Source organism: Lepisma saccharinum, chromosome 22, assembly GCF_977018435.1.
Source record: "Lepisma saccharinum chromosome 22, izLepSacc3.1, whole genome shotgun sequence".
Classification (NCBI taxonomy): domain Eukaryota; kingdom Metazoa; phylum Arthropoda; class Insecta; order Zygentoma; family Lepismatidae; genus Lepisma; species Lepisma saccharinum.
Genome location: NC_139250.1, coordinates 31,927,441 through 31,955,335, shown reverse-complemented (window position 1 = coordinate 31,955,335; position 27,895 = coordinate 31,927,441). Strand labels below are relative to the sequence as shown.

Sequence of the window (27,895 nt, the reverse complement as noted above, 5' to 3'; positions counted from 1 at the left end):
AGGGGTTGGTGGGGGTCATAATCCCCCTTTGGCCCAGCATTCCTGAAGGAAAGAACGTCAAAAGCAGGAAAAGGTAGCAAAATTAAGGCTAGCAACTAAAAAAAAATTATACTAAACCCTCCCTCCCCCTTTCGAAAATCCTGGGCACGTCACTACGTGAATTGTTGCCTGATCTAAGTTCCTCCTCAGCTACCCTCAGCAAAAGCCAGCAGGAAAGGTACCCATAAAGATGAAGAAACGATACGATATTCTTAAGTTCCAGGATTACACACGAGAATATGAGAACTTCTAATACAACATTCTGCTGCGGCTAACAACAGATACTGAATGCTTCAACTTGGACATGAGGGAGCAGGCCCGTAGCTAGAATTGATCTCCAAGGGGGGGGGGGGCTCACGGGTTATCGGGGGTGCTTTTTAGGCAAAGTCCATTTCCGAAAGTTTAACAGTATTAAATGAAGGTAAATTAATGACGTGTGTGTGTGTGTGGGGAGGTCATCAAGTTAATGTAAAACTTAAAATTTAGAAATATCATGCAAATACTATAGTTCTTTCTCTATCTTATAAAACGTCTCTTGAAATGTTAATTGACTTCTATTGACATCATCCCTTACTACACACTCCATACTACTTTTGGTGATACAGATATTTATATCAAACAAGAAAAAATACACAATATTCAATCATAGTGCCTACAAACTCGGAGCCAAACGAAGGCAGAGAATCGTGAAAAGTGAAGGAGATAGAGAATTGAGAAATGAGGATAACTAGAGAGGGAAAGAGAGATAGGGGAAAATAGTGAAATAGGGAGTGAAGGAATGAAATAAAGATATAGCGAGGGAGAGAAAAATGAAGGCAGAGAAAGAGAGGAGGAAATAATGACAGAGAGAAAAATGAAGGCACAGAAAGAGCAGACAATCTGTAGAGATGGACGAGGAATTTGAAGAATGATGTAGGATAATTACTGCTTTGTGCTTTTATTAAAAATTAAAAAGAAAAGTATGGACTAGAAATTGGCTCGAAAAAAATATGCTAATCAATGCGTACCGAACAAGCTTTTTAATGAACTCGGGTATTCATATTCAATATTCATACATGCGATTCGCAGCATTCAAAAAAAGAAAAGAAACATTTCATAGTCACTAAGGATTTTCATTTTCGGCTAATCATATTTGTCACGTACACATCTCATCGCTTTGCATAAATACCTAAATATTAATGAACTGAACATAAATGCACTGCATGTCATCTCTTTATTTTCTTTATCGAGAAACTAAACAAAAACAACCAGCACTCTGAAACCACAGACAAGAAACTCTCCTTTGCAAACTTTCAGATTATCTTCACATGGGCAAACATTTCTCTGATTGGCTGTTCCACAGAATCCAGTCGATGAAAGCCAGTAGCAATGGAGTCCATTAGTGGTGACGTCACAAGCAGACGACGAGCTGGAACTAAGTCTAAACAACGGGCAAACATGTTTTCTTGCTATTCAAATCAACGGGATTTTCCATCGGAAGGGGTAGTTTTAATTATTGTGACAGCAGTTACGAAACAAAATTGTGATGCGTGTCGTACATTGATGTAAAGATGAGATTTCGGAGAATGCGACTATATATCACACATATCTTACAGAGGATAAGGTAAAGAATAACCGGGGTAAGAAAATCATGCATTTTCATAACATTCCACTTCCGAGCACAGCCGAAGCCGCGCCGAAGATCACCCGATCTGAAGTCGGTCACGGTGCCGCTATGGATGATGGGAGACCAGCAGCCTCAGGCGATTGAAGCGACGGCGCCTATTGGCTGCGATTACGGATCGGATTCCTCTCTGACATTCGCTTTACTCATTTTCCAACTCCATTTATTCTTTACATTCTAATCTGCAAGGTATATGTTATATATAGACGTATTCTCCATTGATGTACGATGCACATCACATTTTTGTCTCGTAACTGCTGTCACGATTCTTAAAGTTACCCTTTGCAATGGGAAACTCAGTGTATTTGAATAGGAAAAAAGCACGTTTTTATTTGTTTAGACTCAGTCCCAGCTCGTCGTCTGCTGTGACGTCACACTAACGGAGTCCATTAGAACATGGCCTATTCCTCAAAACCAGTCAAGCAGCCATCACATCCGGGCAGGTAGCCAGTTCAGCGCCAACTAACAGGAAATCCAGTTCTATGTGATTCGGCCTTTAGTGACATTTTCTCGTTTTTGCAGCAATTCATGTACAGACTGGCGCTCGAAGGCAACACCCTGGCAGCCCTTCCTGACAGTTACTTGTTGCCTCCGATCAGACACTTCCTGGAGCAGAAGAAGGGGGAACCGTTGACTAAGGAAAAGATACGTAAGTGTTTTTAAGAGGGCAACAAGCCACGCTTCTGAAATCACTCTATTTCTTTTCCAGTGAATTGTAAAGAAATATCCGGAAACTCTTTGGTGGCCAGATCATGAGTCGGTCATCTATTTTTGCAGTGAAAATCTTCGGCCTACATATCTTGAGGCCTATTTTAATGCAGTCTATAGTACACAGATGTTGCTCATCTCCAGAGTAAAATCCACAACTAAACCGGCTTCCAGCCAGGGTTAACAACCTCCCGATAAGAAAAAGTGCTGTTTTGTCTGTGAATTTATGCTGCTATATACTGATAAATTGCGCTAGGATCTATAATAATAATAATAATAATAATAATGAATTTTTACTATCTTTGATAATTAGTGATAGCAAATATTATTGTAATTATTTTTCAGATGATTGTAATTTTAATTTTTATGCATCTACTTTTCGAGATGAGTTCAACATTGAACTAGAGAGAGTTTGAGATGGTTCGTCGACTTCAAAGCGGAACATTTTTGGCCTATCACTTTTCTTGCCATGAAATGTTCCTCATGAGGTAAACTGGGGAGAATAAAGAAATGATTAAGAGAAGGTGTGGTTGGAAAAACATGTCCCTGGACCGGAAATAAAATCTCGATATAATTTTATCTTTAATTTCTCTAAATATCATCCTGTGAAGTGAATTCCTCCCTCCCAGAGAAGCAAGTTTGCAAATTATGCTAGATTTTTCCCATTATGCAAACACAGGGTGCTATTTGTCCATTTTTTTCCACTACGAAGTGGATGTAAACAAAAGCACGTGTTCTAGAGAAAGCCAGTGCAGCCCTATTGGTGGATTCTGGCAGTAGTCCCTCCGCAGACCTTTTGCACCCTGATAGATAGTCCATTCAATGCCGTCTTGAAACTAGAGTAATACAGCATTGTATGCTGTTCAAAGCATTTACTAGCCTTATCCTTGCTTATGAATTCATAATCATTCTTTAGTAAAGCACCTACGGCGACATTCACTCATTCAAATTAACGCAATTCCCGCTACTTGTCCGTCACTCTGTGTTGTGCAGTGTTGCAAATTCGCAATATTAAGTTAAGTCTATAATCTTGAAAGACCGGACTAGACAGAATCAGAAAACATGATTTAGACTGACAGTTGACAGTGACTGACATGGGAATCTCTAGATTACACACGTGTTGATGTATATACCACAAACACGCACACACTACTTTCAACTTCATGCGTTTTATCTAGAAAGGTAAAATCAACACTGCAAAAGATTGTAGGGAAACCTTTGAGAAAAGCCAAAGTGCTTGGTGCAAATACAACCAGTGATGCTTAAAATCGTACGGAATGTTATTTAGCTTTTATTAAATGATCCACCTACGTTTCCTTTCCTTTACTTCCCACATAAAACATGCTCAGATTTCAGGAACGTGAATTCCCCAAGCTTGTCAAAGAAAAATGCCAGATGCATACACTGGCAAGTGCTTCCAAGAAGGAATTTGTAGAGGGCGGGGACACAAGCTTTTGGCGTTACAGATGGGCAAACTGTGCCATTCAGTGTTGCTACCCGACCTTTATAGAAACATCGTTACAATTCGGTAAGATTCCAAAGCTGTTATCGTATCTAATTGCTATATAGCCAACTTCGCAACTACAAAGTTTTAATAATGTTCCAACACGCGTGTACGTAATAAGACCTTTACATTTCTTGTATCTAATTCATAAGGGAAAAAAGAACATAGTTGGAGACACTACTTCTCGTGGTCAAGAATCTTCCGAAACCCTCAAGCACACGGCTATTTATAGCTTTCCTCCCCTCGACCCTGCAAAACCTACCTTCCTCTCCGTTGCCGTGTGGTGGTTCTCGAGATTTTGCGTAGTGTTTATAGGTTGTAAGTATCATTGAATGTTGATGTGGCTTCAACAGCAAGTGTTACAAAACATCTACATTTGAAACCTTGAACAAGTGGCGATAACAAAATTGCGGTGAATCCAGAGTATTGTGTTGAATCGTTAACTTCTGAACAGGTGTCTTAAAAAGAAGCATTTATGCGGTCCGCAAGGAAATTCAGCCGAACAAAAACGCGGATGGCACATTTTAGCCGATTTTGTACTTGCTGCCGTCAGCAGGAAAGTGGATGTTTTTTTTTTTCATGGATATGAGTTTGTCTACGCTGGTTAAATTATTGCATAATTCATTTGGTTTATTTTACTTCGCATTTCTGCCAAGGCTAATCGCAAGGATGAGGATAAGTGATGATATGGTGAAATTGATGAAATAACACTCACAAAGAACATCTATGCCCAGGCCAAGATTCAAACTCGGGACTCCTGGCGTCGTAGCGCAGTGATAACCACTCCGCTACAACGGCCAGCTGTGTGAATTCTTCTTACATGGCATATTACCATTGACGAGAACTGACATCGTTGGTAAGTGTTTACCTCTATTTTATTATATTTTCTTCATCTGTCGTATTTACAACAGTGTTCATTTTAAAAACTAATATTTGCACATTTTTAAAAGTCACTCGTTTCGAAACGTTGTGGAAAGAAAATACTGACACCGAAGACAACACGTGCGCTGGGAGGGAGGGGCAAGTGCTGGCGAATAGAAAGTGGGCACCGCGCGCATTAATACAAATTTCGGTAACTTATTGGCCACACCTACTTCGTTTTAAAGCTGGAAACAGCGATACTAAAATTCTCTTAGGTTTAGCACCATTATGCTAGGGTTGGCATCGCTGCTTCCAACCCAAAGAGTTGAAATTAAGCCCGCATCACACGGAACTGGATTTCCAGTAGGTATGCCCTAGTTGGGGCTGAACTTGCTATCAATTTGCTAGTTTTCGCCTCACACGATACTTATCAGCGTACATGTCGATAGATTTTTGTTCCCATACGAGTGCAGTTGTAATGGCGGCCGCGTGAGAAGTAAACAATGTATCACTTCACATTTTTAAAAGCCGATAACTATTCAACCGAGAGGAATAACGTTTCGTATAAAACGTTATTAGGTACAAAACAATGGCGCTGCTTAAATACATACTTTACAACGTTTACTGTACACGTATGGAAGCATATTTTAGTTGTTTCAAATGTAAACACCGTGCAGTCGGCAACTCAACGCGCCTTTCATGCTGTATACGTTATACATGGCTGGAGTAACACTCGGAAACCACAGACAAAAACGCTCCTTTGCACACTCACAGATTATCTTCACATGGCGAAACTTTGCTCTGATTGGCTGTTCCACAGAATCCAGTCGAGGAAAGCAAGTAGCAATTAGAACATGTCCTATTCCTCCAAACCAGTCAAGCAGGCAGCCAGGCCATGATTGCTACCTAGAAAGTTAGTTCAGCGCCAACTAGGTCATTCCAACTAGAAATCCAGTTCCGTGTGATAGGGGCTTTACTTGCGCGGGGAGGGCTATGTAAATGAATACCAAACACATCCGCGAACTGGCCATCGCCATTGCCAAACCTTGCCTCACCTTTTTCAAAAGGTTCAATGGCCTCTTTATTTTTCCACTTTCTTACCTTACTGCCGTTGTGCTGCTGAATAAATATTCGAAATGGAAAAGTTTTAAGTTCGGATGTGAGGTAAATAGTGGTGATGTTCAAATGCCAAATTCCACGGTGCGTGCGGAGAAGTCTTGATATGTGTAAAGCGCTCCCGCAGTAGAAGCAGACTACAACGAGTGTATCGGCGCCGACATCTGTGGCGGAGTGGTTTATCCCAGCATGCTACGACGCCAGAGGTTCCGGGTTCGAAACCCAACAATGACATAGGTGTTCTTTGTGCGCTCCTTCATCAGTTTCATCATATTATCACTCATCCTCATCGTCGCGATTAGACAAAAGTGGCAGGAAAGCGACGCTAAGTAACAAAAATAAAATAAAATGAGTATATAAGCAACAGCGTCCATGTGACTGAGCACGGAGTGATGGAAGCCATACCCAGGGTGCGAAATCATTGAAGACTGGTGGGGGGGGGGGGGAGAAATATCTTAATCTACAAAGCCCCCATCCATCACAGACAAATATACATATATAAATTATACGATATACATATTTATAACGTTATTAAAAGTAAAAAATACTAAATTAAAAATATATTACTATTATTACATTTAAAGAAATTAAATTGTTACTTTTATACATATCAGATATTATAAAGTAGCAAACTAATTTCTTTACTAACTGGTTAAATATATTAATAAATTATGAAATAGTTGAAGTAGTTTTATTATGTATAAGTTTTATTTAGTTTTTGCTTTATGTTAATATAAATGAATTAGATTTCATAGTTATTATTCTTTTGCATTCTTGTTTAACTTTTATAATGCGTATTGGTATAGATTTGTTAATGATCTGTTCAGAGAGAGAAAGCATTCCACACTCACAACCACACTATGTGTGTTTTTTCGATATTATTGTTAATAAAGTATATTTGAAATTGAAAGTAATTACTTACCTTTTGTACCCTCCCCCGGAAATTTTTGGTGGGGGAGGGGGAATCTCCCCTGTCCTCCCCAGGATTTCGCACCCTGCTTATACCTCTTGCCCTGTAGAAGTAATATTTTTACTTTGCTTAAGCTTTTTAAGGCACTATAGAATCCATCCTAGAGAAAACACTAATGTTATTTTCCTTCCTTGTCTCCCAGAGGAACTTTTCCACCACAGCAGGATGCTTTGGCAACAGGATAAACACACTCATTCGATTCGAGTCCCGAAAAACATCGTTCCTTACGAAGAGTTTAAACAACTGACTGTGATTGACATCCCTTACCTAAGAAATAAGGTAAGCAAGCATGGGCGTCGCCAGAATTTTTTGCAGGGGGGGGGGGAACAGGCAAATGATAGAAGTTGAATAGTAGAAAAGTAATAAGTATTATTACCACTGTTATAAATGGTTATGCAATAACAAATATTATAAACTAACAAAAATATATTGTAGTCCAAATAATAAAAATAATACTTATTATTATTATATAAATGGGGAGACTCGATCCATCAAACGAGTGAATAACAGCACAACTATTTTCCATTATTTACTTTGCAATTTATGTAGTTAGTATCTGAAATGCATTTTGATATTAACTTTTGCATATCTCGTTCAAGAAAAGGCTTTAAATGTTAGGGTGAATTGTTTTTCATAAAGTTTGTTGTGTGGCCTCTCACCTACAACTGTAATTATTAGAATTTTGAAAACTGTGGAATCATTTGTTCTTTGGATGAAATGGTAGAATATAACCTTGCTCCTGTATTTTTCACTCAATGTTTTCAATCCAAGGCATTTTTACTTTGATTATTCTGTTCGAATACTAACTAAATTAACTTCATTTCTGTTCATAACAATAAGAGTAAGAAACGTTCGGCTTTCTTGTGTCTTTAAATGAACGATGTCAATTTCCAGGGGGGGGGGTCCACCTACCCGTTCGACCCCCCTCCCGATGCCCATGTAAGCAAGGTTTTTACACACTACGGAAAGGCAGCGTCGTGCACTCCTCGAGAAAATAGCCTATTCTATCCCGGTAATATGTGAAGCAACGCCGCCCATAAGGGTAGGGAAGGGGAGAAAGCGAGTGGGCAGAGCGAAGCAGTACACGCTACTGCAAAGGCTAGTAACTGTAGTCGCTATTCCCCATCCACGCAATCCCGTTCCCTCCCACGTGTTCATTGGTCGGACCAGGCCCGTAGCTAGAACTGAGCTCCAGGGAGGGGGCTCACAGGTTATCAGCAGGGCCGTATCAAGGTTTGTGGAGGCCCCTGGGCAAAATGTTTGGTGGGGGGCCCCATTTTTTAAAATTATTTTTTACTAGGAGCTTTATTAGCTCAATATGTTAACCAACAATTTTCAGCAGTTGAAATGGTAGACCTGATTTTAGAATCAGGAGTCATTCACAATCGAACATATCGCAGATAGGTTTGCAGGGAGAATAGCGCAGTAAAATAAAGTTACAGGACAAAAATTGTAGCGCTATAGCAGCAGCAAAATTCTGCGTTTAAATGTCTACAGTATATTATGAAGAGTGAACACCGTAACTACAATATATAGTAAATAGTAAGGGTGTTCAGACGGAAACAGAGAACTTAGCAGTAGACTGTATTTACGTACATAATTTATTATAAATGATATTATTTACAATTAAGAGTAAATATGTCACTACATATGCACGGTCCATCTACTGGACAATTACCGACAGGTTCATTGTGGAAATTGTAGTAACTACACTTTCTTCAAGAAAGGATAAGGGATCCTGTTCCATGGCAGCACAAAGCCTGTTTTTTCATTAATTTCATATTTGAGAAAGATCTATCTTTGCTGCAGTTTGTTACCATTAAGACCAAATACATTCTAAATAGAATTTCGACATTGGGAAATGTACTGCGGAACGGGTCCTTACATACAATAGTATACATAGACAGTTTCATTGGGATGTCTTCCTGATGTTTGACATTGCTACTGTTTACTAGGTGTGTAAACTTTATCAGCTCATTCTCTAGCGAGGGTTCCAGATCCTCCTCGTAGATGCTCGCGAGCTGCAGATGTAATTGTGATGAAGTTGCCACTGCAAGTTCATTTAGAATACTGAACCTCTTTGCGACAGTTTCATAGGGAAAAATCCTATCTGCGAGTGATGAGGTGATTTGATCAATCACTGGTAGAAATGTTCACTAGGCGAGAGGTGGATTTGAGGTTCATTCTGATAGTCAAGAGGATTCAGTCGGACGTTTCTCACCCGCTGACATGAGTGTTCCTTATTGCACTCTTCTGTGCCACTTCTTCTTCTGGCTATCTCCTTATATTCAGAAAACGAGTTCCTCTTTGATTCTACGAACTTCTTTGAAGATCTCAAAATGTCAGTGACAGACTGAAGAACTCACCTTGGATCCTGGAGTGTTTTGCTCGTAGCAACAAATCTCTCTAAAATATCATTCCAGAAGATGGCTAACAATGCTATTTCCAGGGATCACATCTGCCGTGAGAGCTCATTCGCTTCACTTCTTACAATAAATACCCTTCTCTTCTTTGTCATTGCCTATTTCGACAAGAGCTTCCTTAAATTTTTCGTAACCTTAGACTATGGTTTGGTTTGAGTTGGTGTTTTAAGTCCACTTTATGCACAGTAAGGCTAATCGGGACTGGACCTACAGTTTAAAGTGGGATCCGAACCACTTGTGCCTCCACCAGGTATCGAACCCGGGACCCCTCGATTACATGGTAATGACGCTACCAGCTTAGACTATGGCTTTTGTGGCATCTGCTCTATATGCCCACAGAGTCTCACTTTAACTCTTGGGAACATAGTATTTCTCTTCTGATTGTGTTAACTTATCCAATGTTTGATAATGGTGAGGTGATGCTGTGAAGAACACACAAAGCCGTTGTACAAAATCGAAGAAATGAACAGCTGCAGGACATGCATTAGCCGCTGCTTTCCCTACCCGATTCAAAGAGTGGGCATAACATGGTACTAGCTCTGCTAGTTTATAGTTTATTTAGACGAAAGGAAACAATCAACTCATTCCGCCGTCCGTTAGCGTATGTTAGCGTGGTTCATAAAAGCGCTGCTTAATGTTAGGTGTCCCGTAGTTAACTTATGCACCGAGAGAGAGCGCTAGTATCTCCACAATTTTTTTCCCTAGAAAAACTCACGGTTCTTAAACAATGTTATTAACGAAAGAAAGATATGTATCTGAGAATTGATTGTTTGAATAAGTGTGCCTTATTTCCACGCCACATCCAAATCAATCCATGGTATAAAGTATACTGAGCTTCAGATATGTACAAACAGATTGACTGAGAGCTGTGCTACATTTGGATCCAGAAAAGTGTAGACATACGACAATATTGAAGTTTTTTTAAAATTTTTAAAATACAACTTCTTATGTAATTTTTCACAAGCATAGCCAGCTGGTTAAAATATTTTTTTGGTGGAGTCCATTCACAGCTTCCTTTTGGTGGGGGCCCTGGGGCAATTGCCCCAGTTGCCCATAGGTTAATCCGGCCCTGGTTATCAGGGGAGGCTTTGTAAATCAAGTCAATTTTTCAAAAGTTTAATAGTGTTAAATGAAGGTAAATTATGAGTGTCGGGGGTCATTAAGTTAATTTAAAATATAAAATTTAGAAATACAGTAGAGCGTCGATTATCCGATCGTCGGTCAACCGAACGACCGCTTAACCGAACTGTGTACTCGCTCACTTTCAGATATCTGTAATGAAAAAAGTACGTGACTTAGCTGCTCGTAAGCGTGTAGGTTTGCTTAGACAGACCAAAATAAAGGTTTTTTTTAAACGTTAATTTTGTGTACTGTGTGTATTGTTCATGCAAAATGCGTATGTAATATGTACATATTTTTGTTTAATAAACTGTACCACATACTATATATTCCTACTAAAGTTGCCTTTGTACGTTACTTTGTAATACATACTTAAAGAGATGCCTGTTTTTATGAATAAATTTACTGTACAGTACTTCTTTTTGGCAAATAAACATGTACAGTTCGATTATCCGAACAAACCAGTTTTCCGAACACCCATGTCCCCCAATTACTTCGGATAATCCACGCTCTACTGTATCATACAAATACTACAGTTTTTTTTTTCTATATCTTCTAAAACATCCCTTGAAGTGCTAATGACTGCTACTGACACCATTCCTTCATACACACTCCATACTATTTTTGATGATACAGATATTTATATCATACATGTTAAAATGTATAATATTCACTTCAATCATAGCTTAGCGTTCCAACATGAACGCGGGGATCTTAAATAGGGATGTAACTTACCCCTCCCGATTAATACTATTTATGGTAGAGACAGCCTTGAAAGGGCAGGTACAAATATCTAAATTAACATTAAGATAAACTCATGATTAGGTTTTATACTGAACTGAGCAATGCGAATGGCAGACAAGAGTGTAGACTAGCTTACCCTGCTCGGTTTAGAAAATAGCCCAATAGCTCCTGCTTCTCCGATGATTCCCAGTAAAAAGGCCTCGTGTCGCTCTCATGCGTACCTATATAAACCCTCGCTTGGCCTCTCGTCACCTCTAACCAAAGGCCAGTGTTCTTACCATTTCCTGTAAAAGTCTTATGTTACACATTTCTGAGCAGGCCCTGGCAAGATCTGCCAGGGTCAATATTTCTTTAACCGAATGGATACGTTACGATCCCCCCCCCTCCCTCCTTGCAAAACAATTTCCCAAATTGAAATTGTAATCATTAAAAATGTAAATTGAACTTTCTGCCATTCACCAAAATTTAAAAGGTATTTTATTACATGAAAAAAGGTTACATAAAATAAAATAATAATAATGTCGGAAACCCTTCACTTAAAAATGAAAAGTGGTTGGACAAAATTGAAGCTCAAAGCTTGACTACAGAAAGAAAGTATTTTGTTTTCATTAGCCACACCCTGGAAGAGTCTTTCGGAATCACAATGCTGACGTTTGGTCAACATGCGATAGCAAGTGTTGTTCGCAGGCCCGCGGAGTCAGCGAAAAGTTCAGCACATTGTATCGTAACTCGAGACATGCGAATGGCTTCTGCGTTTCGCATAACAACTCGGAGAGATAAGTAATGGCTTCTGAACAAGTGCTAACGAAGCGCGGAACGTAAGCCGTGAGAAACTTTGAGGCCGCATGCTCGCGATCTTCCGCCTTGTCAGGATGACAGTTCAAGAGGGGAGAGAAAAAGACCGTGGTAAACACCAATCTCCGCTCGGCATTGAAATGGATGCACTGAAGCCAATAAAATAAACAACAAAATGAACAACAATAAAATGAACAACCCCGGCGTCCTGGGGTACGATGCACTGTTCCGGGAGAGTCACGGTCCTTGACCGAACACAATTGCACTGGGGGACCGGGTTCGAATCCCGGTGTGGAAAGTTCAGGAATACAGTTCAGCAGATGAAACCACGTTGGCAGTGGGGCGGGCGAACACAGGGCAATCCTTGAAGAGCCAGTTCAAGTAGTGTTACCAGGCTCCAAAATATGCGATGTCCAATGGCGGTCACTGGGGAGGGGGGGGGGTTATGACAGGCCCCCGAAAGTTCAAAGCACACCCCACCCATATTTCCGGCAGACATCTTTTGCCGAAACCGGAGAGAGTGAAAAATGCGACGCCTCAGCCATTCAAAGAAGGGGAACACTAACATGGCCACTGCTGGGGTGAAACTGTGCAGAGTCGGCCTGGCAGGTTGCATATCCACAGGGGTGGGGTTTCAACACATTTGGGTCGTTGACTGTACCCGGAAAGTTCCAATATGTCGTTAAGATACACTGCCTGGCAGGACAGAGCAGAAGAGGGAAGATGGACATGAGAGATGCTCATGTTTCTCCTTAAGGGGGTTATAGTCAGTGGCGGATTAAGCTTCCTCGCCGCCCCTAGGCACAAACTTAATGTGCGCCCTTCTCAAAAGAAAAGTAGTAACTTATTTGCAGTATTTTTACAGGCTAATATAAAAATTAGTGAACATACTGAAATAAAAAACAAAGGATAAAAATCAATAACAAACAATTCATTTTCTGTATGTGCTATACCTAAAATTATGTAATGTATTGAGAAATTAAATTCACCACTCACCAGTCATAAATGAAGCCGCTTCCGCCTCACTTTGGTTGCTGCAGACTCTTGTATAAGTTCTTCAAAGTTGATGTGTCCATCAGTCAAGATGTCTGCTTCGATGTGGAGAATAGATAACTCGTTCAGTCTTTTATTACACATGGTTGAACGGAGATAAGTCTTCAGTCTTTTTAGGGCCGAAAACGACCGTTCAGCTGAACAGTTTGTTACAGCAGTACACAAAAAACACTATTATTTAAAAAATCTTGTCTTACCTGCTATGAGTCCTTGCGATTTAGATAAATCGTTTTCAGCATTCTGATTAATTCCACGTCTTAGAAGAATGTCAATTGTAGACTCATTCAGACACCACTCGGCAGGATCGTCACTAACGAAATTTGCACTCTCACTGTCGCAATCAGGAACTCCTACGAACTGAGGGGACACTATACCTCAGGTGCACTTTCTTCCTCCACTAAACCCACAATATTTTCGACATTTTGCGTTTCACGGAGTTCACTCGATGTAGCCGCTTACACTTCAATTTTTGGAGTGCTTTCGGAAATCACTTGTTCCTTTCGCCTAAAAAACGTGTCCGCTGTACCAAGCTTTTTCTGTAAGGTTGCTTCTCTTTCACGCTTTTCGTTCGCAAGTTTACGGTAAGCCGCCCCACTTAACTTCGTTCGCTTCATGCTGCCTGCTTCATTAAAAAAAAACAAAAAAAAAAAAAACACCAAATCGAAAACGCACTAGCAACAAAATGAATGCACCAGCCAGAGAATCCAGTAAGACAAAAACTAGTTGCGGTCCACGCGAAAGCTGCACTCACTCACTCACTTATCAGCAGTGTTTATGTGCTTATTCTTTTAAGACTGGCATTGTTACAGGTGCGAGTTTCAAACAATCAGTCTTCTTTCCTGCCTGGTCATTAACAAACGCTTAGTGGAAGATCGAGGGGTATGTATTTACAAAAACAAACCAACAAAGGCTGGGCGGCTTCCATTGTCATTGTAAGCGATAAAACCCACAGTACGGGTTAAAAACAAATTGATTGGCGCCTGAAGGAGGCAGAGCAGACGAAACATTTCTTGATAACACATTAATCCGATACATCAAGATTTCTTTCGTATGAAGCGAAAGTGTTGCAAACCGTTGATTTGAAACATTGGTTTCATAGGTCTAAATTGTCACTGTGTACGTAAGACATTTCTTTTATTATTCTTGATATTCTGGAAAAAAAAAGATTTGCCGCCCCCAAGAGCTGGCGCCCCTAGGCACGTGCCTAGTGGGCCTATTTGGTAATCCGCCACTGGGTAGGGCCACACACTTTCTCGATCTAGGCCATTTTGGAGGCGATGTAATCAGCACCACTCTCTGGTCGCCCATTAATTTCAGGCTGGATGAACCCCAGAGCCGCTCAATGCAGGGATAACGAGGAAAGAATTCAGACCTTAGATCACCCAAGCGGGAGATCAGGGAATATTACATGTAATTATTTTAATAATCCATCATGTATCACAGACCTCCAACGGTAAACATATGAAGTCAAGCCTTCATGACTTTCCTAATACTTGTTACATTTAAGATACGTTTCAGAGAGGGAGGGAGGGAGAGAGAGAGTTAGTTTTCATAAAATAGAATAATAATATAAAATTTAGTGTTGCATTTTTAAAAGTTTAACTGTGGTTGAGCGAGATATCCTTTTGTGCTTAATAGTATTGAAATAGCGTAACAATTATCATTATTTATTTTATAGTTTGATGTTTTACTTAGGAATATATTGATTTTCAATTTCCCGTTGCTGCGTAATGACCCGGGGGCGTTCGAAAGGGAGCGGCATCTGCCGCCACCGCCCAGGGCAGCAAAATGAATAGCGCCGGCCCTTCGTTACACCCAGTGGCGGATTAAGCTTCCTCGCCGCCCCTAGGCACAAACGTAATGTGCGCCCTTCTCAAAAGAAAAGTAGTAACTTATTTGCAGTATATTTACAGGCTAATATAAAAGTTAGTGAACATACTGAAATAAAAAACAAAGGATAAAAATCAATAACAAACAATTCATTTTCTGTATGTGCGATACCTAAAATTATGTAATGTATTGAGAAATTAAATTCACCACTCACCACTTTTCGTATGATGCTAGAATATTTGAAATGCTTTTCCAGTCTGAAATGCCGTGAGTTGCGATGTTTGTCGTGCCCTTGAACAACCAGCATGATGCACAATAAACGGCACCAGTGCTGCACGAATATACCAAATAATTCCGCAAAATTGATTCGCCATTTACAAGTTTACGGAAAAAAAAACACTATTATTTAAAAATCTTGTCTTACCTGCTATGAGTCTTTGCGATTTAGAAAAATCGTTTTCAGCATTCTGATTAATTCCACGTCTTAGAAGAATGTCAATTGTAGACTCATTCAGACACCACTCGGCAGGATCGTCACTAACGAAATTTGCACTCTCACTGTCACAATCAGGAACTCCTACGAACTGAGGGGACACTACCTCAGGTGCACTTTCTTCCTCTACTAAACCCACAATATTTTCGACATTTTGCGTTTCACAGAGTTCACTCGATGTAGCCGCTTCCACTTCAATTTTTGAACTGCTTTCGGAAATCACTTGTTCCTTTCGCCTAAAAGTCCACTGTACCAAGCTTTTTCTGTAAGGATGCTCCTCTTTCACGCTTTTCTTTTGCAAGTTTACGATAAGCAGCCCCACTTAACTTTGTTCGCTTCATGCTGCCTGCTGCATAAAAAAAAAACACCAAATCGCAAACGCACTAGCAACAAACTGAATGCACCAGCCAGAGAATACAGTAAGACAAAAACTAGTTGCTGTCCACGCGAAAGCTGCACTCACTCACTCACTCACTTATCATCAGCAGTGTTTATGTGTTTATATTTTTTTAAGACTGGCATTGTTACAGGTGCGAGTTTCAAGCAATCAGTCTTCTTTCCTGCCTGGCCATTAACAAAAGCTTAGTGGAAGATCGAGGGGTATGTATTTACAAAAACAAACCAACAAAGGGTGGGCGGATTGCATTGTATTGTAAGCGATAAGAGCCACAGCAAGGGTTAAAAACAAATTGATTGGCGCCTGAAGGAGGCAGAGCAGACGAAACATTTCTTGATAACACATAAATCCGATACATCGTATGAAGCGAAAGTGTTGCAAACTGTTGATTTGAAACATTGGTTTCATAGGTCTAAATCGCCACTGTGTTCGTAAGACACTTTTTATTATTCTTGATATTCTGGAAAAAAGATTTGCCGCCCCCAAGAGTTGCCGCCCCTAGGCACGTGCCTAGTGGGCCTATTTGGTAATCCGCCACTGGTTACACCATTTGATTTTAATAGAAGCAGACAACAAAAGTTCTGTTGACGCATTTCCCGTGTCTCAGTGGGCGATATGCTTAAAGCGAGCGAGCCTTATAGTCTACATCACATCACCGGTATCAAGCAATTAATAGGTGAATGGTTGTCTTTCCAGGCGTACCACATAGAAGATAAATGCTACAGGGAGTTGAAGAAACAGCTTATGGATTGCGCCAGAGAAAATTGGTCCACCATGTTTATGGAGAAGTTCCCTTACCACATGAAGAATTTTAAGGATGCCTACTTCACCTATCTCCCTTCACGGGAGAAAGACGTGATGCTGAAGAGACATGGGGAGAGGGCCAAGAAGACATAGAGAATTCACAAAATGCAGTGTGACATAGGAGGTCTCAAAATAAATCAAGTTTCAAGCGTTTGAAACGCGTTGCTTGATGTTCTTTATTTATGCAAGGCAATTTTGTACGGAATCGCGTTGTAATTTAAACGCATATCGATTACTAAGTTTTGGAATATGGAATATGTGGGTGAGTGGGATGAACCTTAAAGGGATAATCTATGAGAATCGCATCTAGTGTGCGAATTGAGCTATTTGCTTTGGAGTATGAGGATCAGTGACGTATGCTAAATCCAAGATCTGGACAATCTCACTATGCCAGGAGTGGGAAAAAAATTCCCGACTTTTCGGGATCCCGAGCAGCCGAGAAATACCGACTGGTCACTTTAAAACGTCGTTAATTCTCGACGTTTTCTGCATTGTAAGTGTCTGGAACTAGTGTTGCCCACGGGACGAGACGGGACAGGCTTTTAAAAAGACGAGACGAGACGAGACGAGACGAGATTGAGCATGTGTCATAAGACAAACGAATATTTTCGAGACGAGACAGCATTTCCACGAGACGAGACAGGCCAAAGTCTCGTCTCGTGGGCAACACTATCTGGAACTTATCGGAAATTGTTAGTTTTTATTCCAGAAATGCAAAAATAATAACTTAAGGTGAAAATGACTTGTAGAATTCGAGATTTTTAGAGCTTCGGGAAATTGCGAATTTTTCGTTTCGAATGTCGCGATTCAAAAAATTTCCCGACCCGACCAAAAATGTTCTGTCCCGCATACCCCTATACATAACACATACAATAAAGAATTATACATGAGAATAGACAGGTACTGTCTAAGTTTCAGACATACTTTCACAAATGTTCAATATGGCTTCCTTTCGTCACACATCTATGCGATAGTCTAGTTCACCCCCCACGTGCTCTGGCATATCCCTACTAATGGTCGTAAATGCAGCTGTAATGCGATCCTGCAGCTCAACCAAAGTTGTTGGTAGTGGTGGCACATGCACTGTGTCTTTCGTATGCCACCAAAGGGAAAAAATCACAAACAGTTAGGTCGGGAGATCTAGGAGACGATGGAAAAAGCGCTAAGTCATCTTCAGTACATCGCCCAATACAGGAATTTACACAGGCAACCAGTTTCCTTAAACTGTCGATGCCATCGCAGAATGCTTAGGTGACCTGGCAGTGCAGTTGCAAACTGTCTCCGGAATGCACGCTGTACGGTAACAAAGGAAAAACATTTCTCATATTCCAAAACACAGAATGCTTTCTGCTGCATAGACGCCATTTTGGAAACTAGGTTTGTTCTGCCATCTGTCGGCAGGCGCAAAATATGAGAGATTACTCAATTCTATTTTCTCTTTCTTGGGGGGGGGGGGTATAAACATCCCTGGCAGGGATTAATTTTTTCCTTCTTCCGGCAATAAACATTTGCGTGTGTGGGGTGTCACGGGTGTGGTAAGGTCGTTGCTTTAACAGCGATGGGGCGAAAGAAAGCGAAGAGGAAGCCTTTAGTTAGCAAGTGATCCACACCCTAACACCATGAAAATCTCTTCAACATCGTCGTTAAATTTTTCAGAAAGGCCCAACTTATGGCTCAAATTTGCATTTCTACCCCCTTGTTGGAAGGCTCTGAATATACCCCTTGTTTGCATATTTTCTGATCTTGGTGCTAGTATACACATAAGCCGCACTTCTTTTTTTTGAGACAGAAGCATTCGATAATATCATGGAATGTTGGTCGAGGAAAAAATAATTAAGAAATATGGCAACGTTACAAATTACTAACCTTGCACCCATCAAGACAATGCTACGGGGTGAACCAAAGGTATCATTTCTTTCTCTATCAACAAAGATGACTTGACTCTCACCTCATCAGAATTTCTTGTGTGGGGGGGGGGCAGTCAATAAGATGAATACTAAGTATTGTTAGTACGTAAATGAAAACTTTGGTTATACCGATTGCTTTTACAAAGTATGTAGTGTTAATTAAGTATAAATTGTTTTATATTTATGTACTTTATCTACAATATGAACCTCATCCCATTTAATGACGGGAGTATTATTATTCTCTTGGGAATATTAAACTTCCGATGGCGTAGAAAAAACATGAACGGAGAGAGGATAGGTTGAAGATTTTGTTTGTTGTGGAAAAAGTCGTAACTTCCATTTGATTAGCCGTAAATTGAACTTGAAGTTGCTTCTTCATGGGATAATGTAAACACTTATTCATCATATTCCTTACAGAACGTATTTAGCTTAATACGTAATCAACTAAAAAAATCTTCCACTTGCAACATGGAGATAAATTCATACTCTCTTGTACAATGTCTTCATTTGTATCTTTTATCTTTCTTTTATAGTAGCATTGCCCATTCCGACGATATTCAAATAAATGCATACTTAGTGCGAGAGAAACTGTCACTCTTAGTTTTAAGGCATGAATGAATCATTGTGCTTGTCCCATCACCCACTTCATCATTTCTTCCACACCGTCGGGACTTATTGCGTGTCACTTATCACTCATCGTTTGTCGCTTGTTCTCCAGTCCGAATGCTGCTTCAAATGTAAATCACGCCACTGTGATCCCACTCTGTCACATATGTCCGCAACAACTAATACACCATCAGCAGTGGCGGCGAGAGGGTTCAAAAACTAGGGGGGGGGGGGGTGCAGGACAATTTACCTTCCATTGGTAGATAACGTTTAACATAGTTCTGGGGCAAAAGTGGCAAAAAAGTGGGGGCGATTGACCTCCCTTGCCCCCTTAATCGCCGCCACTGACCATCAGATATGAGTTCCAGTTTTAAAAACGTAAATTTACAAAAAAAGTTGAAATCAATTACAATTTGTTACATAATAAAACTTTACTAACTAAACTTTACTTTGGGAATTATTTACATATTTGTATGAATCAAATACAATATTTAATAACAGTATATCCTTCCTACTGATTCAGTTGAAAAACAATCAGTGGATAAGGTTTTATAGCTATTCGCATATGAAAACAATACATACTTGTTAGATCTAACGAGCAGATAATTATATACTATTAGAAACGTATTGTTACATTATTACAACTGCGTTACATTTTTAGCAAGCGCTTGGAATATTTTTAAAATGAAAGCATGCTCTTAAATGTAGCCGTGGAAATCATACAAACAATAGAATTAAGTAGAATTGTTAGTTCGTACATTTTTTCCAGTTCTGCTCATGTATCTTAGCTGACTTGTAAACACGGAAGGGTCGAATGTCCTTCTGCTGTTTCGAAGCTCAGGGTCAGCCGGTCCCCAGTTTCTATGAGGCTTAATCACCTCCTTCAGTTCCTGTGTGAAAGATACAGAATATTTGAGGCATTTTGTCCATTGTTTTGTTGATTGATTGATTTGGTTTAATCTTCTTCGCTTTTCTTGGCTAATTGCGAAGATGAGGATGAGTGATGATATGATGAAACTGATGAAGGGACAATTACAAAGAATACCCATGCCCAGGCCGGGGTTCGAACCCGAGGCTCCTGGCATTGTACCGGCCTGTGATAACCACTCTGCCATGGAGGTCGGCCATTGTTTTGTTTTGCATATTTGAAGGCGAGGGTGGGACCATCATGAAGTGGCCTTAGCTCACCAAAATAATCTCCACACACAGAGGGAGGAAATGATGAAACACAGAAGTAAAGAGAGAGAGAGAGAGAGAGAGATAAACTATTTACACATTTCTATAAATTCAATGTAATATTAGAAAAAATCCTTCCTTCACTTTGATTGAGTTAAAAATATCACTGGATAAGGACTGATTGCTAATAGAAATAATATAATGTAAGGGAAAGATGCAGAGAAAGATGGAAAATAGAAATAAATTGACAGAGAGAGAGAGAGAGAGAGAGAGAGAGAGAGAGAGAGAGAGAAATGGAAATTTAGAAATATAACGAGAGAGAGAGAAACAAGTGGATAGAAAGAGACAGATATTAAAGATGGAATGATAGAAAGAAAGAGACAGAGAGAAATTCAGGGACAGAAAGAAAGATGGAAGAGACAGAGAGAAAGGACGAAAGATGGAAACTAAGAAATGATGAGTTAGAGAAAATATGGAAAGATTGCAAAAAATAAACAGAGAGTAAGGTGGAAAGTACAGGGACAAGGAAAAATATGAAAAGCTGAAAGATACATTGAGAATGTTGGAAACATAGAAATAGAGGGTCAGAGCAAAAGATGGAAAGATAAAGAGAAATTGACAGAAAGAATGGAGGGATGTAGAAAGAAAGAAAGATGCTACGATAGAGAGAAAGATGGCAATAAAGGAACAGAGAGAAAGAAAGAGGCAGAGAGAAAAATGAAAAAGATAGAACGAAACAGAAAGAATGAGACAGATAGTAAGATGGAAAATGACAGAGAGCAAGATGGAAACATAGAAGTAAAAGGACTGAGAGAAAATCGGAACATAGAGAGAAAGAGACAGGGAAAGATGGAAAATAGAAAGGAGGAGGTAGAGAAAGAGAGGAGCAGATAAAAACAGATGAAGAAAGAGGAAGAGAGAAACAATGTAAGAAATAGTGTAAAATAGAATCGCGAGAGAAAGATAAAGAAAGATTGAGAGGAGGAAAGGTTTAGGCAGAGAAAGAACTTTGGGAATAGAGAAATAAAGAGAACCATGGCTCTTTTGGTTAATCACATTGATGAAGGTGAATGATGATTAGATGAAACACCTCAAAGGAGCATCCACCAATTGACACTGCACGGGACTCAGACTCGAAACCTTTATGCGCAGAAAGGTTAATCGGGACTAGACCTACAGTTTAAAGGTTAAAGACTGTACCTGAAGCGAGTATCCTCCGAGTATGGTCTTGGAGTGCGGTTCTCAAGTCGTGAACTGGAAGTGAGTCTTTCGAATTGCACTTCGACTGCAGCGCCAAATACGATCAGTAGATACAACTGCCGACCCCTGTGGCGGAGTGGTTAGCACATTGCGCTACGACGCCAGGGATACAGGGTTCGAATCCTGGCCTGGGCATGGATATTTGTGAGTGTCCATTCATCAATTTCATCATATCATCACTCATTGCTATCTTCGCAAATTAGCCAAAAGTGGCACAAAAAGCGAAGTGAAATAAAGCAAATCAAATCACAAAAAGTAGATAAAACTATGGGTGTGCGGGACAGAATTTTCTTGGTCGGGACGGGGAAATTCGTAATTTTGCGACAAAGTCGGGAAATTTTCGGGGCGGGGAATGTTCGTAATTTTCCGAAGCTCTCTGGAAATCTCGGATTCTACACGTCATTTTCACCTTAAGTGATTGTATTTGCTTTTCTGGAATAAAAACTAACAAGTTCCGACAAGTTCCGGACACTTACAATGCAGAAAACGTTTGGAATTAATGATTTTTTAAAATGACCATTCGGTATTTCCCAACTGCTCGGGATTCCAAAAAGTCATTTCCCGAAGTCGGGATCCCACACATTCCTAGATAAAACTGAGTCCTCGTTGATTTCCCCGCGTTTGAAACACTTGTTTTTCACCTTAGAAATCACATAGCATTTTCAAATGTTCTTACACATACATTTCCTCACATTAGAAGAACTTTAACCAACAACTTGCTGGTCCATAACGTATATTTAACCTGTGTTGCTGGCTTTCTACCTTCGTGATTTTAAACAAATGAACAACGAGTGCGGAAATCACGTGACCTAGTCAGCAATCATCTGTCTGCGAGCTGTGGACTTGTGTCATTCTGTTCTTGGCGCTTTCGAACTGTACTAGGTGACGTCACTTCCGTCAAGACCATACTTCAAGTCTGTACTTTGTACCTTTCGGATAGAGCCACTATGTGCATCCATCGGTTATCGAACCCGGGACCCTATGATTACAAGGTGTCGATCGATACACTCGTGTCACCTGCTTTACTACCGAAGCACTTTCCACATTGCAAGAGTTCTTCAAGCGTCACTTTGTACACTTGCTTTTGAACATTCACCACCATATTCCTTGCATCGGAACCATGGGGGTCGGGAGGAGGCGTCGAACAGGTTTATTTAAAGGTACTTAAAAAAATGAAAGCTTGTTATTTTTATTGTTAGTAACAGAAATTAAGTTCAGTCAGTTAGGATTCTAACAGATTAACTAATGTAAAAAATGCATTAGATCGAAAATTGAGTATAAAATACCGGAACCAATTTGTTTTCATATTCTACGATTTAAACCAAATAATAAATTGTTTCACAGGTTTAAATTTTTTAAAAAAATGAACTTATGTGAGAGGTCACACAACATAAACTCGAAATAAAAAAAATGGAGTCATCTGGTGGATTGACTAGCAGTCTCCCCGAGGGGATATCATAATAATGATAATAATATAATACATTACAAACGCACCACTCTTTTACTTTCAATGTAGGTGCCCAGGCTTGGGGAAGGGTCGAAGCCTGACCCTTCTTAGCTTTAAGAGAACTCCTTTATATCTGCTGGCGTCGCCCATGATCGGAACGTAAAGTTCTTTCAGCCAAAACACAACAAACATAGCTACAAACAAAGCACACGTATTCTATTTTGAGAAACACAGCACCAGTAAGGGGAGAGAGCCAGAACATAAAGATGTTTGGCAACAGCGGTGGCCGGTTCGCCGACGTGGTTGGTTTTGGCTGACACAGCCTCCTCTTTTGGCGGGAAGCCTGTATAGTTATGCCTTTTCAACTACAGTATGTGTAAATCCGCACAAATTTGTTGTATGCACTTTCATAAAAAGCACACAGAATACTTACATGTTTTAGCCCATATCTCACCAGGTTGTACACCGCAACTACTACTGCTATACCGACGGGTAAGAGTCCCAACATCCATCCCGTGATGGTAAAGGATACGGGGTACTTCACGTCAGGGGTGATGTACATATCGTTTGTCACGCTGATGAAGAAGTGCAATAGGGTCTGCAAGGAAATAAAAAATAGAAGGCTCAGTTGCTGACAAAGAGCGGTGTCCGAATTGGCAAACGCCCCGTCCCGTTCTCTCCCGCTGCTTTCATGTGCCGTCAAAGTCATCCCAATCTACATGTCCCCTTGATGAACGACTAACGACAGCCTTAGCACCTTGGGAAATACATGCTAACAGCACCAAACCTGACCTGCCTAACCTGCATATAATAGCTTAAATAAACAAAATATAGCTTTCCAAACCTATTCACATGCTTATTTCTGCTCTTATATGCCTGCATGGATAGGTTAGGCAGGTCAGGTTTGGTGCTGTTAGCATATATCTCCCAAGTTGCTAAGGCGATTAAAATTACCACCTGAGCGCTAAAGTCGCTTCCAATATGGCCGCTCTATGTAGGACATATCTTTGTTTACATGCAATGGTAGTACGTAATAGCAGCATGTTGTCATGGCTGGTATGGAAGAAACGTTTACGCTATATTTTTAAATATTACGAATGCGATGCCAATTCCAGGAACTTTAAGGAAGGTGAAGCTGTGCTGAGAACGAATCATTTAATTAAGATAGGCAAAAATAACACGAAAACGCAGACGAAAGTAATATATAAGCACTGGTGCTGTGCTGTTTCATCTGCATCTCAGGTTGTAACTGGGGCTCTCGGAAATGATTTGAAAAAAAAAACAAAAAAAAAAACTATTCACCTGTATTTGCAAAGCATGGGCAGGAGAAAAATCTAAACATACTGTTGCAGTTCTTCCCCCAAAGAGACAGGCTGGTTTTAATAATAACACAATAATAATAATAATAATAATAGAATTCACAATTTCATCGAGACTATCTTCACTGAAAAAGGACTTACTAAATGAAACAGCAACATTATCATCTTTTTCTGGTTACCTTTATGATTACAGACATTAATTAATTCTCAAACTATTTTCATCTTCGCGCTTAATTGACTTGCACCTGTTCCAAATTTCATACATGATAGATAATTCCGCCGACAAGGTCTGGGATAAAACATTGCTTTCGAAAAGAAAAGTTTTATTCATAAAGAAGAATTTAAAACTTTACTTTCATGGTCATCTTTCGGAAAATAAAGTGAACGGACTCGTGCATTCTTAGTATTTTCCTTACCGTATTTCAATGTTATCAGTCCATGCATATCTTCTGTCAAACAATTTTGTTTTCCCTGATTTATTTACACATTTCATTTTGTTGATTCCACGAGGTGGAAACACATGTAAACTTTTCACTTGTCCTGATCCACAAAACGATTTGGAGCGAAAAACTGAACAGTAGACGTTACTCTTTCGAACACATTTCCCATGCTTGGAGACATCAACTCAACACAACACCGTATCCTACATGGAGCAGTTCTGGAAAATCCCACCAGATGGCTTATTGGAAAATATATATATATAGTAATTATTATTAAATACCTTATTTTATTTTATTGTTATACAGGGTGGGGCAAAAAAATGTTACCACCGAAAGAGAAACATACTATATATTTAATATACCCCTTCAACCTGTGAACCAGAAATGTGAATATATTTGAGCATTCTGTCAACCATTGAGTCCATGACCCTTGAACATATGTCTTGCTGTATAGAGCGTGTCACTGTCGAAATTCTGTGTTTAAGGTCTTCTATGTGCCGCGGTTTTGTTGCGTAAACACGCTCCTTTACCATCCCCCCCCCCCATAACCAGAAATCGCACGGGTTGAGGTCTGGTGATCTTGCCGCCAATGGTAGTGGACCACGCCGACCAATCCATTGTTGCCCCACCGCAAGACCATATAAGTGGTAACATTATTTTGCCCCACCCTGTGTATATAATTATTACATAAATAATAAATATATACTTATTGAATATATGAATATCCACAGTGATGAAGCCTCATAAGAGAAGGCCCAGAGACCTCTATTACGGAATAATTTATTATTACTAATTCCATTAAACAGCGCTTAATTCATGAAAACTAAAATTTTAGGTCTTACGATAATTACAGCAAATCCCCCCTCTACCTGGTACTCGATCTTCGCATGCAGTGAAGGATGATGGTATTGAGGCATTCCTTTAATGATTAGTAACACAACTGAAAACGCACTACTTTCAAAATGGTGCGAACTACACGTGCAAACGTATTGAGAAAATCCATGTTTCTGAAGCTTTCTGATCGATGTGTTAAAAAGAAAGCTGCCCGTGGCGGTGTTCTCATTTACCATTTCATCATTTTATAAATCTTAGTATAATTTTAACAGAAACGTCGCATACTAAAGGAGAATTACATGAATGAAAGAGTTAAAAGGAAATAATTTAATTATATATTTAGTTCATTTTACTTCACTTTTCTACCATTTTTGACTGATAGCGAAGGCAGTCGATGAGATTGGGGCAATATGGTATATTTTATTTGGTAAGCGCTATATTTTTCATATTTCAACATATAAAACATTTCTGATTCTAAAATGGCGTAACAAAATGCTTCTTTCACCTTTTACTGATATTTTCAAATCCCAAACTGCTATTCAGAGATTAAGATTAAGAAATTAAACTATCAGTAATTTTAGAGTATTTCTAGGCTAAAGTTTTGCAACGAAGGTTTTAAAATATAGTGCATGGTTGGAGAGAGCCGAGGTGTCAAATGTGGGGCAAGTCGCCACGCTACGCCAACAGCTTTAAAATGAGATATTTTGATCTGTAATTATCGTAGCAGCTAGGTACTTGATATTGTGTTTGAAGGAAATGGCTCCTCTGAGATGTTTCAGTTTTGAGAGAAGAACCTAAGACTGAAGGCGTCCCCCCAACTACCCCCCAACCCCGAGAAGTCTAAAATATCGATCATGCCTCGACCTTGCCACCTAAAACTAACCTCCCAACGTAAAAATAAATCACATGTGAACATAAGAATGAACGGTGTTGCCTTTCTCTGAGGTCTAAGACTAAGTCATCAGCCCTAAACATGGCGTTTAAAATAAAACAGTAAACTTTTAATAAGTCTAAATGGCCAAGAAATAAAAGTTCCCCCCTTCCCACGAGAGGAGATGGTTCAAAGTTTGGAGCGTTAAAGCCCGAAAGGGCAGAGAACTGATGGTGTGTCTGTCTCTAGTCTCGTATTTTTATATCCTTTCACACAGAAAATATAAATTAGTAAAGAAAGCGTAAGGAGAGAAGTAAAACTTACCAATCTCTTGATTCTATATCAGGAGACTAATTGCAGTGCACTGATGCACGATCTTGCAGTCGGTCTACTTTCTGCAAATGATTTAAATGTATATAAATTAACTATATATGCACAGTTATATCGCTTGGTGTGGAAGGAAATCCAAACTCATCACTATAATTTGCAGAGTAAATAGCTAAACACGTCTTCTGCAGTTATTCTACTCTGAACAATGACCAGGTTGACTGAGCAAGTCTAAATTTGGAAAGGCAAGGGGAGATTAGCTTAGGTTTGACTTTCCAAGAACTTACAAGGTGCTCCGTTTCTCATGGCCGATGAAAGGGGTCTCTAAAGAAAGCTCGTGTTCAGAAAGTGCACCGGAAGATTTAAAGTTGAGCTGTCCTCTGTGCTCCTCCCCGGTACATTGTTATATGCATTGTTATATATATATATATATATATATATATATATATATATATATAACAGGAGCAGAGAATTCCTACTGGGATACTTGATTTGCAGAGACCTGACTGCAATGTCACGTGCTTCTTGTTGTTAACGGAAACTTGAGTGCACGTTCACAAAAGCTAGTGCAAAAATATTATTCCAAATATTCTTCACAACCAAGGTAAGTTGAAATACAGTATATGTAGTCTCATTTTGCAGGGTGTGACTGCAGGGAGGGGGAGCAAAAATACAATCTTGCCCCTCCTCAGTGGCTTCTTAACTTCAGGCAATACTGAAAGCACTTGTGGGTAGAGGAGGAACTTTCATTTCTTATTTAGATTTATTAAAAGTTTACTGTTTGTTTTAAACGTCATGTTCAGGGGTGATGGCTTAGTCTTAGACCTCAGAGAGAGGTAACACCATTCATTCTCATGTTCACGTGTGATTTTGTTTTTTAACCCCTGCTAATAGCACCGTGCCATGTAGGCACATATAAGGGGTGTGGGGATAGGGCCCACACATTTTCGATCTCGGACATTTTGGAGGTGATGTGATCAGCACCATGCTCCGGCCGCATTTACCCCCCCAGGGTTGCCATCATGTACCCATTCATTTTAGTCTGGGTGAGCCCGGGAGCCGCTTTTTGCGGGGATAAAGCCGGAAACATTCCGACCTTAGATCTCCCACCACGGAAACCGAACCAGAGTCTCCGCGTGACAGTCAGGCGCCCTACCCAATAGACCACCACGTCGTCTCGCATTCGTCA

The 27,895-nt window shown here is 39.9% G+C and overlaps 2 protein-coding genes across 3 annotated transcripts in view; one reads left to right on the top strand and one right to left on the bottom strand.

Moving 5' to 3' along the window:
• Positions 1–16,637, top strand: part of LOC146004696 (uncharacterized) — a 46,849-nt gene extending 30,212 nt beyond the window's left edge. For both annotated transcript variants that reach the window (XM_083143645.1, XM_083143646.1), the window contains 3 exons: positions 2,225–2,351; positions 7,004–7,140; positions 16,412–16,637. In XM_083143645.1, coding sequence (XP_082999771.1) covers positions 2,225–2,351; positions 7,004–7,140; positions 16,412–16,612 — 465 coding nt within the window. In that variant the 3' untranslated portion in view covers positions 16,613–16,637. The remainder of the gene's footprint in view (positions 1–2,224; positions 2,352–7,003; positions 7,141–16,411) is intronic.
• A 2,955-nt stretch (positions 16,638–19,592) lies between these two features.
• Positions 19,593–27,895, bottom strand: part of LOC146004904 (sodium-dependent proline transporter-like) — a 59,735-nt gene continuing 51,432 nt past the window's right edge. The window contains exons 12-13 of the mRNA XM_083143933.1: positions 23,349–23,513; positions 19,593–19,922 (exon numbers count right to left, since the gene is read on the bottom strand). Of these exons, the coding sequence (XP_083000059.1) occupies positions 19,767–19,922; positions 23,349–23,513 (321 nt within the window). The 3' untranslated portion in view covers positions 19,593–19,766. The remainder of the gene's footprint in view (positions 19,923–23,348; positions 23,514–27,895) is intronic.